Here is a 17,109-nt window from a genome sequence, read left to right on the forward strand (position 1 = left end):
CTCCACCCAGCCTGTACTTGTGCATCCTGGGCATTAAGCAGCTGAAAGGTAAGCACTGCTGATAAAGTTTGAAGACTTCTCTCCTACCAGATGTATGTGGATTTCAGATATTGACCTGACTTTTAATGTGAGTATCTGCAAATTTTAATGCAAGTTCTGAAGAAGGTGAAAATTGGATTACTTACAAAAGCAGGCATCTTGTGTCTTTACATCATCTGCTCTCCGTCGTGGCGTGGATTTAATTTCTTTGGCCTGTTAGTCTGGGACAATAACAACAGTTGTTATAGAGCTTTCCCTGGATAATAACGGCATGGAGGTTCTCAAGGCTGGGGTTAAAGCTTCTTAAAGCGTTAAGGGAGAAGAAAGTACAAACCTGACATCAAATAAGCAAGTAAGAACGAGAAGTCCCCATGCTGAGGAATGGTCTGAGGGAGCAGCATGAAGATTAAACTGGAGGAGGAGCAGTTGGGAATGCAGGATGCAGCTGTGCCTGCGGGGTCATCTTCCAGTCCCATGCGGCGCAGTGAAAGCTGTGGTTACTTTCTGAGCATCTTCAAAGCTGTTGCATTTCCCTCATTGCTCATCAAGCCTTCATTTTTGCCTCTTAACCCTGCTTCAGGTGTGGCTGTAGGTAAAGGCTGTCAGGGTAGTTCACAAAGAATAAAAGCTGCCACTGGTGATTAGCAGGAGAAGTGGCTTGTTGAGTTTATTAGCTCTTAGGAGTCAGTGGGGATGGTTGAGAGTGGAGTATTCCAGGCTGCTTACACTGTGGTCTGATGAGAGCCCTGGCTTTACAATGAAACGTAAAGGCTACAGCAGTGTTACTTCGAGGAGCTCTCATTCTGTCTTTGTAGTACTTAATGCAGAGGGGAAGTACGACATGTGACTTGTGTGGAGCTCCTGAGGCTCGATCCTGCGTGCTTAGATGTGAACTGCACGTTTCTAGCTTGGCAGCCCTAAATATAGAACAGAGACTTCTTATCTGAGTGACTTTCGTACCCATATGGTCTCTTTTTTGTAAGTGGATGTGGACAATCACGTAGCCTTGCTGCAGTTGCCGACGGTGTCTCTTGGGTTCATCCGTTTGATTATCACAAGACAAGAGAATTTTGTGATTACTTTGTGATTTACAGGACACTCCTGCTCTTTGTAGGGCTAGGGAAGTGAACTAAGAATACTGTGCATCGGTCTAACAATGCGGGAATTCATTGGTCCAACATGGCTTGTCACACGTTACGCTCTGCAGACTCCATGGGTTATTCATAAGTATCTTTAAAGCAGATGACCTCAGTTGTTTTGCTGAGGAAACCAGGGAGAGAGAGATTCCCAAGTTGCCTCATGAGTTAGCACATGCCAGTCCAAGAAATATGGAAGTATTTTCTATGGAGACCGAGCCTCTTTTGCCTGGAAAGGAAACACCAACTGCCTCTGGAACTGCTCAAAATCTGTGTCACAAGGGATACGGGATGGAAGTGGATGGTTTAGACTCTATGTATGTTACAGTAAGTAGAATATGTTTGTTTGTTTTCTTGGTCTTACCGCAGGTGACGGCTAAGCATATACTAGCTTATTAGTGTAATAGGGTACCAGTAAAGGTTGAAAGTCGGTAGAGTTTGGACTTACGGTCAGGAGGTGCATGAAGAAGACTTTTTCAAACGTGCCAGACGATAATTTAATTGTTTAGGATGTTGTGGCTTGTAGAAAAATCTTACATGAGGAGAAGCGTTTGCAGGAGTTGTTAGAATTTTGATGTCAGAGTGCACTTCTTGTGTCGACCTTATGCGTCAGAACTGCAAAGGCAACCTTTTGCAAGCGATCAAATGGGTAATGCTTGTGGAGGAAAGGAGTGGACGCCCTTCTGTGGGGCTGGCAGCCTGGGGTCACCCGGCGACTGCTCACCCGGGTGTTTGCTGGGGCAGGGCGAGGGTGGCTGGGGAAGCAACAGCTGCTCTCGCCCCCGAGTTCTGGAGGGCGAGGCGGGGGCCCTTAACCCTGGTTCTGCTTTCGCAGCTTCCCCCAGCACTTGCACAGGCTCCGCGGGAGGTTCAGCGCTGCTCGCTGGTTTGGGGCTTGCCAAGTCGCTCGTACGGTTTCTGGTTTTCTCGTGTGGCGACTCGCTGTGCGCTTCCCATGAAAAAACGGTGGGACTAAATATAGCTGCTTTAGAGGCGCTCCCCTGCTGTCAGGGTACAATACGGCAGGAAGGTGCCTGTGGGGTGGACTTGACCGTAAGGATGGAGTTGCATTCTGGGTTAGCGGAGTAAAACTCGTTTTCCCTGCATAAATCAAGCTAAGTCAGGAAAAGCTCTGTTTTAGTGATGTAACCACATCTCATCCTGGGGCTTCTGTGTCGTTCTAACAACAAATAATCGGTGAATTTTAGATTCTTAGAACCTTAAGCAGGTATTTTGCTTTCTGTGTGACTTTTCTGGGGTGTTGGGGTCAAGTGGAGGGATGCTGTTTGGGGTCAAGTAGAAGGGTGCTGTTTGGACTTGAGCTCAATTTTACAGGAAGATCTTCTCAGGAAGTGCAGCCCTAATTACTATCAGATTTATGCCAGGTGTCTTTCCTTTCATTTTCAACCTTTAGATTAAGCTTTCACAGCTAAGTCAGCAATCGTCCGTACTCCAGATGTTTTAGAGGCATGAGGAAGTTGAGCCTTACTTCGGCTCCGTGAGCGAGGTGATCAGTCACGGCCCCGCTCCTCTTTGCTCAATAACTTCTTGTTTCCAACTCCAGCGCTGTAGGGCAGCGCGGCGCATCCGTCGGGTCAATACAGCCCTTTATTTTCCCTTCCTGCCTAAGCGGGCGCTCGATACGCCAGATAACCTCATGGCAGTGATGCAGATGGCTCGGCGCTGAAGCGGGGACACGGGGACAAAAGACAGGGCTCCTCTTTTCTGCGCGTGTGAACGCGAGGTGGGCAGGCAGCTGCAGCTGGCGCCGAGAGCCCCTCTGTCCCCCAGCAGCACCCGGGGAGGGTCCTGCTGCGTCCCACGAGAGACGATGCAGTTATCCTGTCGGTAACGGGTGAAGTTTCCACAGACTTCAGGGAAAGCAGTTTTACAAAGTTTCTGTTAAGACCTTACAGCCGTTCAGGAACTTGAGAAAACGAAATGAGCGTTTCATTGTGTGACACCAGCACTGAAAAAACGTGTAAGAAGCGTGAGGGTCTTGAATGAGTTTGTACCAGTGGCCTGGAAATAATACTTATTTCAGCCTGTAGTTAATTATGCTGTGAAGTCGGTGTTGACTGGCATCATAGTAGTGTTAAACCAAATTCTTACAACCGCTTCTTTCATTTGGCCTCATAGTGTTTGTTTTCATGGATCCTAAATCCAGGTGTCCATGACGTTAGTCATGGCATATTGAATGTTTTTGACATATGGAATGTCTTTGTGTATTACTTAAGTATAGGCCTTTTTTAAATTTTTAAATTGGAGTGTTTTTGTGATATGCCCACGACGTTCGCTGGAGGCACACAAGCATGAAATCATGCGTCCTTTTCCTAATATTCTTTCTTCCATGCAACATGTGTCATTAGCTTAATATTCCGGGGATGGCTGTAGCTGGTTCATTTGCCCTTAAATTTCTTGTGGCCGCTTTTCTTCAACTCTTGTAACATGTTTTTCAGGTTGGATGAATTAGGTGTTTTAAGGCAAGCTTATAATTAACTTGAAATCACTGGCATATAATTCAGCGCTGGCTTTCGTTTAGGTGGTATGGGTTGAAGTGCAACACCGGGTATGACACCAAATGAAGTTTTACATGAGTCAGAATATTCTCCTGTTGCTCTGTCCGGGGCAGGCGTCGGACTTCTGCTCGACATTTTCGCTCATCTTGTGGTTATTCAGCTGTTTTGTGCCTCCAGTAGTGACCAGAACTTGGGTGGTTTTGATCTAGTTGCAATTGCCATCTTGTTTTGAAGCTCTTACAGAGCCACATTCATTCCTTTGACAGGTCTAGAAATCAAAAATGTTTCAAACACATTTTCTTTTTTATTTGAATGTTTTTTTCTAAGCCTGATGTACTTCAAATCGAGACGCGTGCTGAATTAAATGCAAATAGCATACTGCAGCGAGTAAGATGGAATTCCCGCTGTTTCACTGGGTTGTTATCATAGAATCTTTTAGGTTGGAAAAGACCTTTGAGATCATCAAGTCCAGTGGATAAAAGCCTGTGAAAAGGGGGTCTGTGAAATACAAGAGAAGCCATTCCCACCTGCAGCAGCTTAGGGGGGTGAATGGGCAGCATTTTAACAGCTGAAGTATTGTCTAGGTTAAAAATGACGGAGTATAACCTGTCTCCCTCTCTATGACTTTTTGAAGAGGACATGTACAACAAAATGTAGAAAGTTATGTTTTTAAAGATTAAGAAAATTCACAACTTTTAAACATTTCATGTGTTTTAACTCCTTAAAAGTGTTTCTTACAAAAATCCTATCAACTACAAACCAGGAATATAACTGTCAAGGCAAACACTGAGTTTTCTGGCCTTTCTGGCCCCATATCTAGATTTGTAGGGTGATCATTTTCTCTGAATTTCAGTGGGAAGGTTGCTAATAACTAATATTTAAAGAAATAAAAATATTAATGTTTCTGTTTGATCAAATTGGCCGGTAGCGTGTGTGTATATAGCCTGTGTTTGGGATTTAGCTTTTTTTGCATCACTTTGGGGTAAGGTGAAGTTTCAGGTCAATGTGAGTCAACAAATGTTTTCCCAGTAGCTGATGATAGTTGTGCATCGTGTTGCAGTGACTCTTTGTGAGATGCTGATAGTTTTTGATTGTACCTTGTCCAATTAAGGCATGTTTGGCAGACAACATACAGGTTGTTTTTGATGTTGCAACTCACCTGTCCTTAAATACAAAGAATGCCTTATAAAATGCTTAGAAGAAAGAAAAAAGCCAAACAACCCCAAACTTTTACATCCTTGGGGTTCAGAGGTGGTGGATATTTATATAGTAGATGAAATACTCAAGTACAACAGATTTTTTTTCCATTGAGCTCTGATTCAAGTAGTTTCCTTGTGGATGGTGAAGGGTATGGTTCCTTCCCTCCCTGACCCTGAGTGCTGCAGACCCTGTGACCCAAACTTGTAATCCTCGTGTCAGTAGTGTGCAAGCTCGCAATGGTGGTGTCTTGGGGTGTATCTCAGAGCTTGGGTCACCACTGTCCCCCAGCTGCCCTCTGGGAGCTCCATAGGGAATTCCCTTGAGGCGGAGATCTATGTGACAACATGGGGCTGTAAACTTCCTATTAGGTAAACTAACTGTGTGAGATTATTTTTCAGATAAAACATGAATACAGATGTCACATGTATTTTCCCTACCGTATATCACAATATAAATGTCCCTTTAAATGAATACTTTCTAAATATCAGGCCTTAAACTGTACAAGTAGTATATAAATGGCTGTTGCTGAGCAACGAGACAGATAATATGCTCTATACCCAAAGAACGCTACTGCCTTCAAGAAAATTGGTGGGTTTTGTTTTGATTCTTTTGCAAAGGTAATGCTGCTATTTCCCTCAGGTCGTAGGAGGAATTGAGATGGGTTGGTCAGAGGTTTTGCATAGCCAGCTCGTCGTGGAAATGCTCTACTTTCCAATCCCTCCTGGTTAGTTCGCATTTTTATGAAAGTAGAATAAAATCTTGTCTTTCTTTCCAAACTGCAAGCAGCAGCAGGGCTTTGTTACTGGAAATCCTCAGGACAGCCTGCGTGTCGCAGGACAGATGGCACAAATGCTAGGGGTTTCATCAGTGGAAGTAATGGGATCTCCTCCCGCCCTGTGTCTGCGGTCAGGGTATCTGCAGGGGTTACAGGTTGGTCAAGTAAGGCTTGTGTTCGACCTGTTACTCGCCTGACCTGCATCTGCTTATGTTGTTAATATAAAAGGTAAACTTTGCTGTTTCAAGTGTTTCTAGGCTCAGTATTATCATCCGTGGTGATGCTCCATGAACCGAATATAAGGGAAAATATAAAGCTGAAAGGAAATTATCCTAATAGCATCAGATGATATTTTCAGAGCAAGCCCACGCAAGGAAATCACACTGCTCAGGAAATCCTTTTCTAATAAGTTAGCGTCTTGCAAGGATACGTTCAACAATCTGCAGTGCGAACTTTTACATCATTTCGTAGTTAGGCCTTGCTAACGCTGGTGCTTTGCTTTTTCCAGCCTCATAATGCAGGCTGCTCTCTCCAGGTGGCCATGTTCAGCTAGTAACAGGTTCACATTGGTCAAATTTGGGCTTTGACTTTCACCATCTGTTGCTGTTGCGTCGGCTCCTTCAGCTAGTGCTGCCAGAATGGATGGTACTCTTTGGTCCAGACATCAACGAGCTGCTTTAGTCCTACCTAAAATTCAGGTCATGCCATGTTCAGCTAGTAACAGGTTCACATTGAATGTTTTTGGTCAAATTTGGGCTTTGACTTTCACCATCTGTTGCTGTTGCGTCGGCTCCTTCAGCTAGTGCTGCCAGAATGGACGGTACTCTTTGGTCCAGACATCAACGAGCTGCTTTAGTCCTACCTAAAATTCAGGTCATCCTTGAAAGAGAGAGGGGCAATATCTCTCCTAAGTTTCTCATGGCTCACGCCTGAAAGACTGTGGTTTTTTGAGACTGTCTGTAAATAAATAGATGATCTCTGCTGAAATGAAAACCATACAAGTTTGCTTGAATGGATGGATCTTGCTGAGAAACTAGGGACAGCTTTTTATGCATTGGCATTTTTTTTTTTGGCATATAGATAATTTCATGAACTCTTTCAGCTTTTATCGAAAGAGCTTTTGAGCTGAGAAGATAGCTTTATCTCCTTCTGCAGTGTTTGTGATTGTGCAATGGAACTGGAACACTATTAGAGTGCTGAAGCGAGTGCTGAGCTACTTGCATTGTTAATTCCGTTCTGTCAGCGATGTCAGTACTTCAAGAGGTTAATATCTCAGAAGAGAGGCTTTGTGAGTCATATGGTCTCATTTGATAGATAATTATTATAGTCTGCTGATTTCTTCATGTGATCTAAGATGAAATCATGAGGTACGAGAGGATATTGCGACTTTCTATTATATTTTCTGGTTATATAAAATTGTGGTAATACAACTAGCTTTCTGACCCGCCAGTGAAAAATGGAAAAATATTATATATCTGGCTGCTGTCTCCAGCCCAGAATGTCAGCAGGATGGTGTGGCTTTGTTGTAGGGCAGGAAGATGAGCTGCGTGTCCTCTTCATGCCTCCTCCAGTCCTGTGTCTCTGATGTGTAAAGGAAGAAGTCATCGGTGGGGACCAGGGACATACCCACAGAGAAAGTCAACAGTATTACCTGGATAGCAAAGCTAAGTTTGTTAGAGCCAAAACAATACTGAAATGTAAAGTGCAGGTGACGCTATTGCGTGAGGTGAAAGGTATCAGTATTTACCTAAAATTTCCAGGCTTTCCGTGAGTACCATCATACTGTTATCTTCCCTGTCAGCAGTTTTATTCTAGTGGTTCAAAATTTGCATTAAACTATTGCAAAGAGTAGTATCTTCATTGACCATAATCAGGCAGAATTTTGCTAAAGTTAATTTGACTCTTGCAGTAATTTTTATTGTCACTTCAGTACATGTTTAGGCTAGAATTTCCTTTGCTCTCTGGAAGGCTGATTGGTAAATCAGTGTCTCTGGAAGTATATCGTGTGTTAATATTATTTTAATGTAGTCCTAAATTGATTTCACATGCTAGTAAATGAAGAGGGGTGGGTAGTAGAGGTACTAGAAAAAGGTATTTCCCAAGGAGGCCCTTGGCGCTGTTTGCAGCAGTGGCTTTGCTTTCTGCTCTAGGGCTGGGCCCCACCAACAGCTAGGCCGCAGTGGGATTGTACCATCAGCTGGTTACATAAAAGACAGTGAAAATCCGATTTTGCAAATCATACTGCTAAATTAATGAGGTGAGAATGTTGTGAGATGATTCAGTGCCTATAATTAGGAACATCTCTCTCTTCCCTGCCACCAGCTCTTCCCAGGTGTTGTGTTTGGCAGGAGCTCAGGCCGGGCCGTGGTGCTGGAGCTGAGGCTGTCGGACGGCTCTGGCAGCTGTAGGCTTATGTCATGTCCAAGGTTCAGCTGCCTGTAGTAACCCAGTTTCTATGGTGATCTCTTTTCTGCTCGCTCTCTTCCTTCTCTGACAGCAGAAAAGATACAGTTTCAGCTGAGTAAATTAGAGGTGCCCATTTCATGCAGAGGTAGATCACGGAGGTAGAAGCTGCTGCCCGAGGCCGGACCAGGCTGCTGAAACTTGGGGTAACAGGGATTGGGCAAAGTGCAGTTGGCATCTTGTCCTCAGCTGTGTAGCATCTTTGTGTTAAACTAAGACATTTCCCAGCTTTCTGTCAGGGTTTTTTTTTTTTTTAATAAAGAGAATCCTGAAAACAGAGGTATTAGACAAATTTGGATATAGGTGTGTTTGTGAAGTCACAGGGAATCCTTTGTTAAAAAACAAGTGAAAAGTAGAGAAGACGCTGCTCTTGAGCACACGCCTTTATTCCAATAGCGCACCTCTGTTGTCGCCTCCTGGTTAATTATTTTGGAATTAGTCTGTAATTTTGTAGTTTCTGTAGGTTGGTACTTGCATTGGCACACATACTTGTTAGCACACACTTTAATTTTCACTCAGATGTGGTTTTTTAGCCGGCGCATTGTGGATACAGCAGTGCTGGGAAAAAACAGATGATCCAAGTGCTCAGGCCATGGCTTTCCCTGCTAATTTCCCGGCTGTTCCACTGCCTTTTCAGTGGCCTCCATGGCTGTTACATTCAGTGCTCTGTGAATGGCAACAGCCCATGCTGATGAATTGGGTTTGGGATCTTCTGTTTTATGAATAATTCATCAACATTCTTATCTTTGGGGCGAGTGGGGAAGAGGATGTGTACTCCAGGAGTAATACTGCGCTTCTCTGCTGAAAACAATAGCAAATATATACAAAACTAATAAAGCTCAAAGAAAAAAATCCTCACACAACCACATATTTACTGCAAAGAACAAAGTTTCTTGTCTTTCTATAAGGTAGGTTCTTAGGGCTGGCATGAACATGGAGTGAAGATGAAGGAAGACCAAATGCGCTGTTTTCTCTGCCATCAAGTGCCGTGCTTTGACAAATACATTACAGTTATTTTGAAATAATTTCATGGATTGAGAATGTTTTGCAATGTGGCTGCACCCCTAAAGCCAAGCCGCTGTTTCATGTGCAGAGGTGATGGGTGTGGGATGATCTCAGCACTCCCTAGGCATTGCAAGAGCGTCAGTTCAGGAGATACTAAAAAATGTCGTAGCCTTTTCCTAGGGTTACTCAAGAGCTGTTTTCAGATGCATGTGTTTGCACGTGCGTACAACTGTGTAGGTAACTAGGTAGTTTCCATATAATTTTAATTGATTCTTGAGCATGAGATAACCATTAAATCTGTCTTCACTTGTTTAAAAATACGAATATTCTTTCCATTTTTGAAAATAAGTAATATCTTTGTTCTGGGTTACTTTCATGAATTAAGTTTGGGTGAAAATGGTCATTAACTGGATACTAGATTCTCCTTTTCTATCATTTGGAGGCCTTTTCAACCAAACCAGATTTTTTTCTTTTGGCATTCTGGAGATAATCCATTTTAAACTTGCCCTGTTTGCAACTACAAAGGCAAGAGCTTTTAATACTTGATTTCAGGCAGCCTTGCCTGAATTAACACAGATGTGCGCAAGTGTGCTCTTCAGGGGGAAAAAAAAAAAAGCTACATAATGTTATGTGCAAATGCATTTAGAATCTGCTCAGGAGAGTTTCTCCAAGTAATATTTTGATAGCCAAGTTTTTGATCTCTCTGGAAACACTTTTTCTTTGTAGATTTTCAGCATTGAATGTGTACCTTGGAACATTATTTTGCATGGAAAATGCCCTTTTCTTCCCATGTAGGCAATGAAATTAAGCTTGCGTAGCCTTTTATTAAGAGAACAACTTATTCACCTCAGATGTACTAATTAACTTGTCTTGCTGAAGGGTTTGGCTGTTAAACAGACATTAAGAAAAAAAAGGATTTGATGTCACGTATATTGATGATTTAGCTATGTTGCAACACGGAATCACTAATCTTTTCCTGTTGTTTTTGTATTGCAGTATGCCAGGGTTTGGATCCCTGATCCAGAGGAGGTCTGGAAGTCAGCAGAACTTCTCAAAGATTATAAACCTGGAGATAAAGTCCTCCAGCTTCGACTTGAAGAGGGCAAGGTAGGTCTGCATGTTGCTCCTAAGCTGCTTGTACTTGCTCTTGACTAGAGCCTGATTGTAGCTAGCACAGGAAGCCGTATTGTCAAGATATACCCCTGTTTATGTATGTGCTATTATTCTTCTCCACCGACTTTAAGTAGTATTTTTTGTGTGACAAATTATACAGTTTATTTACAAAAATCCATTTTGCCTGATTTCTTGAAAATAAAATAAGTGTTCCTTTTACCCATCTGCCTGTTATGTTCGGTTGCATCACCTTTTTCTACCTCGGCCGTTAAAGCTGTAACCCTGGTTTGATATTCCAACAGGAACAGTGTTGGTAGGAGACCAGTGTTGCAGAGAAAGAATTGTGACCTTTAAGTTGAGCATAACCATCAGAAGACTAATAAAGATAGAAAGGAACGAGGATTAAGAGCATTATGAAAATGATGCTGTATGCGGTGTAGAGAAGTGTCTACAAAAAGCTCACATCTTTCTAGTGAAGGCCTGTTTGGGGTTTTTGTGCCATTAAAATGGTTATTTAATTCTAATATATAATGATGGTGATCCCTCAGATCATCTTATGGAAACAAAAGGTACACTGCAGTTGGTCAGATGTATATTTTTAATTTCTTTTCTCCTTACCAGTGGCCAGTTTAGATGCTACTTTCATGTAGAGACTGACATAGCCATGGAGTAAAAAGGGCAGATTATATATAATAAAATAACTTCTAAATTAAATCTTTTACTTGAATGCATTTCAGTCTTTGCCTCACTCACATTTCTTACATGGCAAGCTGAGTACAACCTTTTTAATGTGACAAGATTAACAGCCCCACAGCCCCCACATTCCCATGTGTGGTGATGCTGCACACTGGAGCATTGCATGGAGCAGAATGGGGGCGTTTGCCAATTAAGTCACATTGTGTGGGGACAAGAAAATAGCAGGTCAATAACGTAATTTTAGATCTAGGGAGAGATGCAATTAAAGCATCTACATTAGAGATGAATTTATATTTGCAAGAATTGTAAGCAGCTTTTTTTTCAGGTTGTATGCTCCTTGTGGCATTCTGCCAATGTTCTTGTGCCATATTACCGAAAAACTGGCTATAGACTTACGGGAATCTGCTTCCTCTCTCTCTTCGCTCAAGGGGAAAACTAGTTAGATTTAGAATTTAATGTATTTTATTTTATTCAATAAGGCAGGAAAAGAAAGGGGTTTGCTTAAGTTATAGTTCAAAAGATGATGCCTGTTTATGGTTGCCTGTTTTTTCCCCTTTCAGAAAATTTTTAATTATGATTTTTTGGAGAAAGAACACCCTCAAGTCATCAAATAAGTTAAATTGTGTATTGTGTTTTTGTAACTTGGGCATGTGTTGCTGGGGGACTGGCTGAGGAAACCGAAACACCAGCTCTTTCAGCGTGCGTTTCCATTTGCTTTTCAGGACCTAGAATACTGCCTAGATCCGAAGACCAAGGAACTCCCGCCCTTGCGAAACCCTGACATACTTGTTGGTGAAAATGACCTCACAGCGCTCAGTTATCTCCACGAACCTGCTGTTCTACACAACCTCAAAGTTCGATTCATAGACTCTAAGCTAATCTATACCTATTGTGGCAAGTACTGTCTTTTCATACCATAATCTTTACAGGGAATGCTTAGACAGGCAAAGGAAAGTTAATTATCAATATGTGTGCTTTTAACTTAAAATGATAGGACATGTTGGGATGTTCTTAGGAAAGTCCCTGTGTTCGTGGTCATTAAGTGCATCAGACAGACTCAGAAGTATTAAGGTTCAGAGAATGTTGACTTTGATTTTTATCCCTCTGCCTTCCCAATGGCCTGTTTATAAAATGTATATTCAGCAATTTTAGCTTGTCAGTTGGATTCGTGACTGCTTGGGGGTTCCCCTTAGGCTTGCTTAGCTAGACGTGGGCTGGAGGGTTGTGTTTCGGCTGCTTGCAGACGCCCTGTGTTTAGCATCGAGAGACTTTTAAAAGGAATGTGCTCTATGCTCATTCTGTTTTGCTGTTTGGGAAGATGTGTTGTTTTCATGTGTTCCCTAGTGCCACTTCACGTGTGGATTTGAGCCGGCACAGGCAGGACGTGGGAACCGCAAATCCACGGATGAAATGCAAAGAGTAAACCTGTTTTTGTTACCTTGCCAAGCGGGGATCCCCGAAGCAGCACCCGGGCAGAGGCACACGAGCGGGGAGGCAGGCACCGCCACGCTCGGTCCGTGCTAGAGGATACCCCCAGCCTGCAGTTTTTGCCTGCGCATCAGGGATTTCACGTGGGCGTAGTTACTTGCTGCGCTTTCATCTTTCCCACAGCAGGGCAGGAATCTCAAGCATGTTCGATAAGTTGCCTCTGGCTCTATCACAGACCAGTGTTGTCTAAACGCAGATGTTCTCCTTGTCCAACACACAAGGCTAACCAGCAATCAGTACGAGATATGTGTTTTTCAACACCCCAGCTGCAAGTCCCTTGAGCGTGTTTACAGTTTCCGTTATTTTCCCACTGCTGGTTTTACAGTTTCTCAGAAGGCTGGAAAGCCTTCAGCTCTTCATGGAACGGGTCTGCCAAAGGGCCTGGGATGGCTGAGCTTGGTCGGTTGGTTTGCATCCAAACAAGTCGCAAGTGATGATTCTGGGAACTGCGTGTGGGTTTGTTAGGAACACATCGATCCTGTAGCGTGGGGTTTTTGGTGGTCAAAGTGCGGGTGAAGGAGGTTTAACACCACCTGGTGACCTGAGGAGTGCACTATGCTGTGGAAAATAAAGTTGACATGTTGGCCTTTAAAAACCTGACCCTTTGGCCACGGACATTCACCTTTCAAACCGCTCCATCAATTCCTGTCCTGAGTACGAGCTGCTTCCCTCTGCAAAGATTACTGCCTTAGAGCTCTGCCTGGGGAGGGAGTAGTATTTGCCTCCTTAATCCGATTCACACATCAGCCAGGTTAGTTTAAATACCCTGTGAAGGTGTTTTACCCAGCTACTTTAGCCAGAAGCAGATTAAAACCACTTTAATCCACCAAGAGAATTACGGTAACATCATTCTCAACCACTAGAACTAGAACTAGAACGGATGGATGGATGGGTGGATGTCCACGGCACTAGAAACTAATTCAACCATGCTGTCCTTAGCATTAGTATGTCAAATAGGTATTTGCTTTGAAGTAATCCAAACTTAAAAACAGAAAACCTCCTGATTCTTCATTTCAAGTCAGCCTTTCACCAGCAATTCAAAGGTGATTTATAACTTTGCTTTACTGTTGGGAATATGAAATGGAGAATTAATGAAGTTGAAAAGCTACAAAGGAAAATTTGAATGCTCACGTGGAAAAACTGCTGTGGCTGTGATTAAATACTGCTGGTAGGTTCAGAAGTGTAAAGCACTGCCTGCTATGCAGGGGAGCAAGCTCAAATTAATGCTTTATTTGTATTAGTATCCTGTTTGTCCACAGATGAGTGCGTACATTCAAGATGGAAGAATTAGCCAAGGAGAATGGCTGAAAGAGTAGCTAGAGTTCAATTTAGTGTCATTGTAGGAACGGAAACAAGTAAATCTGATTTGGGAAGGCCATGAGATTTCTTAAAACGGCAATGTGATTTAGTGGAGAAAAAGAGAGGTTATGTGTAAATTAATCTGATTATAGTCTTGTGAGACAGGCTGGTTTAAAAGTTCCATAGAAAGCATATAATTCCTAACTCACTTGTTTTGGGTATTTCCAGATGGCAGTTGCTGGTTGCTTTTACAGATCACTCCTGTGGCTAAGTGATTTAATATGCTGGAGATTTGTCATGGGGCTGCTTGTTTTGAATCGAAGGGTTTTTTTTTTTGCCAACGTAGCCAAAAGCAGGAGGGAATTGTCTGAAGCCTCGCGCAGCTTTTTTTTGACTGTCTCTTTGATTAGACTCGCAAGCCTGGGAGGCTGGGCTTGGCGGCGCGGCCTTGCTTAACTTTTTACTAGTTTTTCCCAGGGGCAGATGTTAAAAACCAACACTAAAAATATTCCTCGAGACTGAGAGTACTGAGGTCCCTTCCCCTCCCTAACCCCACCACTCATTTTTTGGCTCACCACTACAGCGTTAGAACTTGGCGTCAGTTTTTGTAGAGGCTTTTCACTCGAGCTCCTGAGTCATTTCAGTGAAGTCAGGGCTGATGGAAAAACACCGGCTCTGCGTACGTGGGCGTGCCTAGCCATAAAATCTTCCCATATATTCGAGGAAATGGATGTAGGTCTCTCGGATCTCTTCCTGAAAGATACTCTGTTCTTACGTGTTTCTGCTCTGATTTGTGCTTGATCTGTAAATGCATGACAGGATTTAAAAACGGGATGGGGCTCCCAGCAGCGGTGCCAGACTACAGATGCTTTCACTTCTTTTCCCCCAGCTCTCTTTCCATTTTCGCATGGAAAATTTCCTAGCCAGGCGTCACAGCACGGTGAGGTGCGTTGCGCCAAGGGCTGGGATCTGCAGTGAGGAAGTGCGTGTGCGGGCATGTGAATTTCTGAGTAAATTTAGAAGCGAGTTGAGTGCTGTAGAAATGCTTCTGGTGAGGGTTCTTCAGCGATGGTTTGTCCAAGGTGCATGTGCACCAGGCTGTAGTCACTAAGCAGCCATCTGTACCTGCCTTGTCGCTTTTAGGCACCAAAATACATACATGTAAGAAGAAATTCTATTTTTAAAATGGCCACAGTTAAAATTAGAGTTTCTGGGTTTTTTCCCCTCCCTTATCACATTGAGGAGGAATTGCCTTGTCAAGAGAGCACAGTTTGCCTGACACGGCTGGGTCTCACGTGGCAGTGGTCAGTGTTTTCACCCCTGCACGGAGCAAATAGGTGTTCCCCACCCATCGTAGATGCAGCAGGAAAGAAAGGTGTAAGTAATCTTTGCCCAGTCATCCCCGTGGGCAGAGCAATCCTTGATTCTCATCGAAAGGAAGATCATACCAGAGGCATTTGAGATCTCCCTTTGTGGCTAGGAAGGATGTACAGAGTAAGACTTAAGTTTTCCCGTGCGGGGAGAGTAAAAGGGTGGCATGAGTTTGGAAATGCTACATTAATGAGTGGTATTAAAAAAGGCAGATATGTGTTTAGTTGGGATAGCAAAACCAGGAAATGGAAAGTGTAAGAGTTTATACATACAGGTGTATAAGATGAGGGGTTTACGGTGCTTTCTAGAGTTGTAGCTACTTAATTTCCTGAGGTGACCGCATACCGCTGTGTATCAGCCCAGTGAAATACGTCTGCTTGTGGGTTTGGTTTTTATACCCTTGAGCAAGAGGTTTTCCTGCCTGACTGATAGAGATGCCCTGGAATCCAGATTACACCATGACTCTACTCTGTTGCTTGTTACAAAAACTGAAGATGTTATTCCAGGGCACAGCATCCCGTCTGGAGGGTTAACGCACTGCACGTATCCGAAGTGGCAGTCCGCAAGGAGGTGTAGTGGGTATAATTCACAAATCACATTATCGTTTGTGATTCACAGCAAGACCCGGGGAAGTACAACGCACATTCGTTGGTTTACTGCACTGAGCAGGCTTTATTTCAAGTCGACACGCTCTGAATCTGGTTGTTTCCTGCAGGCTGGCTTTAGAACAGGCAGAGGAAGAGAAAAAGTACAAAGTTGTCCCTGATGTGTTTCCTGAAGCAGGGTAGAAGTAAAGTCTTCTGATACTTTTTGTACACAGGACTGTGGTCAGAATAAGTATCTGGTGAAGTCAGCAATATCAGATCCTTGTTCTTCTCTGGTTAATATTTTTAGAAAGGCTTGAACAATAGTTGGTGTTAAGGCCATTTTTGGGCTTGTTTTATTTTGAAACAACCATTAATTGCTTTTCTTTAATTTCCTCTGTAGGTATCGTCTTAGTGGCCATAAATCCTTATGAACAGCTGCCTATCTATGGCGAAGATATCATCAACGCGTACAGTGGCCAAAATATGGGGGATATGGATCCACATATCTTTGCGGTGGCTGAAGAAGCGTATAAGCAGATGGCCAGGTTTGTAAACCACGAGTCTTGAATTCGTTGTTTTTCTAAAAGGGGTCAGACTTAAAATTTCTGGCCGACGGCCTTCTCTTTTATTTATAGCTCAAGAAATATTTTGCGAGATTTATCTTTTATCCTGTGCTTTAGCACATTTCACAAGAGGGTAAGTCGCCTAAGTTAGCCAACAGTAAAGCATTATGAATGCCATGGAGATCCTGGCTACCGACAGGTAACAGGAATAACCACAGACCTTGTCAGTATTTAGCTCTAAAATTAGCCCAGTGCTGTCTAAGATTATGTAGCTTGCATTTGATTACCAAACTGTGGAGATACTTTTTAACCATCAGTGGATTTTTCAAGAGAAAATGCCAGATTCTTAACTGTTTCATATTTATGTGTGATACTGACAACAGGAAAAAATCACTCGCCTTAGGAGGGCCCTCATAGGCTCCTGGTCGTGTCGGTGAAGTCCCAGCTATGTAATCTGCCTGTGGCTGTTGTTGACTAGTATTAGGAGGGAGCAGAGGGACGCTTGCACACAGTGCCTGAGAACGGTGTCTCTAAGGACCCTGCAACAGCTGCGCAGGAAATCTTCGTTTCTTTAAATGTTGTGTGAAAATGAACTCATCACCCACGGAGAGCGGTTATTAGAACCTTCTCCCCCTTCACACCTAGAGCCTGCCGATTTGAGGAGCGTCTGAAAGAGTTTGTTTCTAGGGTAAAGGTCTTCTGGGCTACTGTGTGGTCTTTGGTTAACAAGCTGGTCCCTGTTATCCTCGCTGGTTAGCTGCAAGCTGTTGATACAGTCTTCCTTGTTGGCACTACAGCCCACGGTCTAATTGATCAAGTAAACCAGTGGCAGATCCCTGGATTAATTGCAGTGCC

At 43.3% G+C, this 17,109-nt stretch overlaps 1 protein-coding gene across 1 annotated transcript in view; it reads left to right on the forward strand.

The window, feature by feature from the left end:
• Positions 1-1,466: 1,466 nt before the first annotated feature.
• LOC104505093 (unconventional myosin-Va-like) overlaps positions 1,467-17,109 on the forward strand; it is a gene marked incomplete at its 3' end in the record, with an annotated part of 37,341 nt that continues 21,698 nt past the window's right edge. Inside the window, exons 1-4 of the mRNA XM_010151454.1 lie at positions 1,467-1,502; positions 10,134-10,244; positions 11,669-11,840; positions 16,092-16,236. Of these exons, the coding sequence (XP_010149756.1) occupies positions 1,467-1,502; positions 10,134-10,244; positions 11,669-11,840; positions 16,092-16,236 (464 nt within the window). The remainder of the gene's footprint in view (positions 1,503-10,133; positions 10,245-11,668; positions 11,841-16,091; positions 16,237-17,109) is intronic.

This window comes from Eurypyga helias, unplaced genomic scaffold (assembly GCF_000690775.1).
Source record: "Eurypyga helias isolate BGI_N326 unplaced genomic scaffold, ASM69077v1 scaffold15655, whole genome shotgun sequence".
Lineage (NCBI taxonomy): Eukaryota > Metazoa > Chordata > Aves > Eurypygiformes > Eurypygidae > Eurypyga > Eurypyga helias.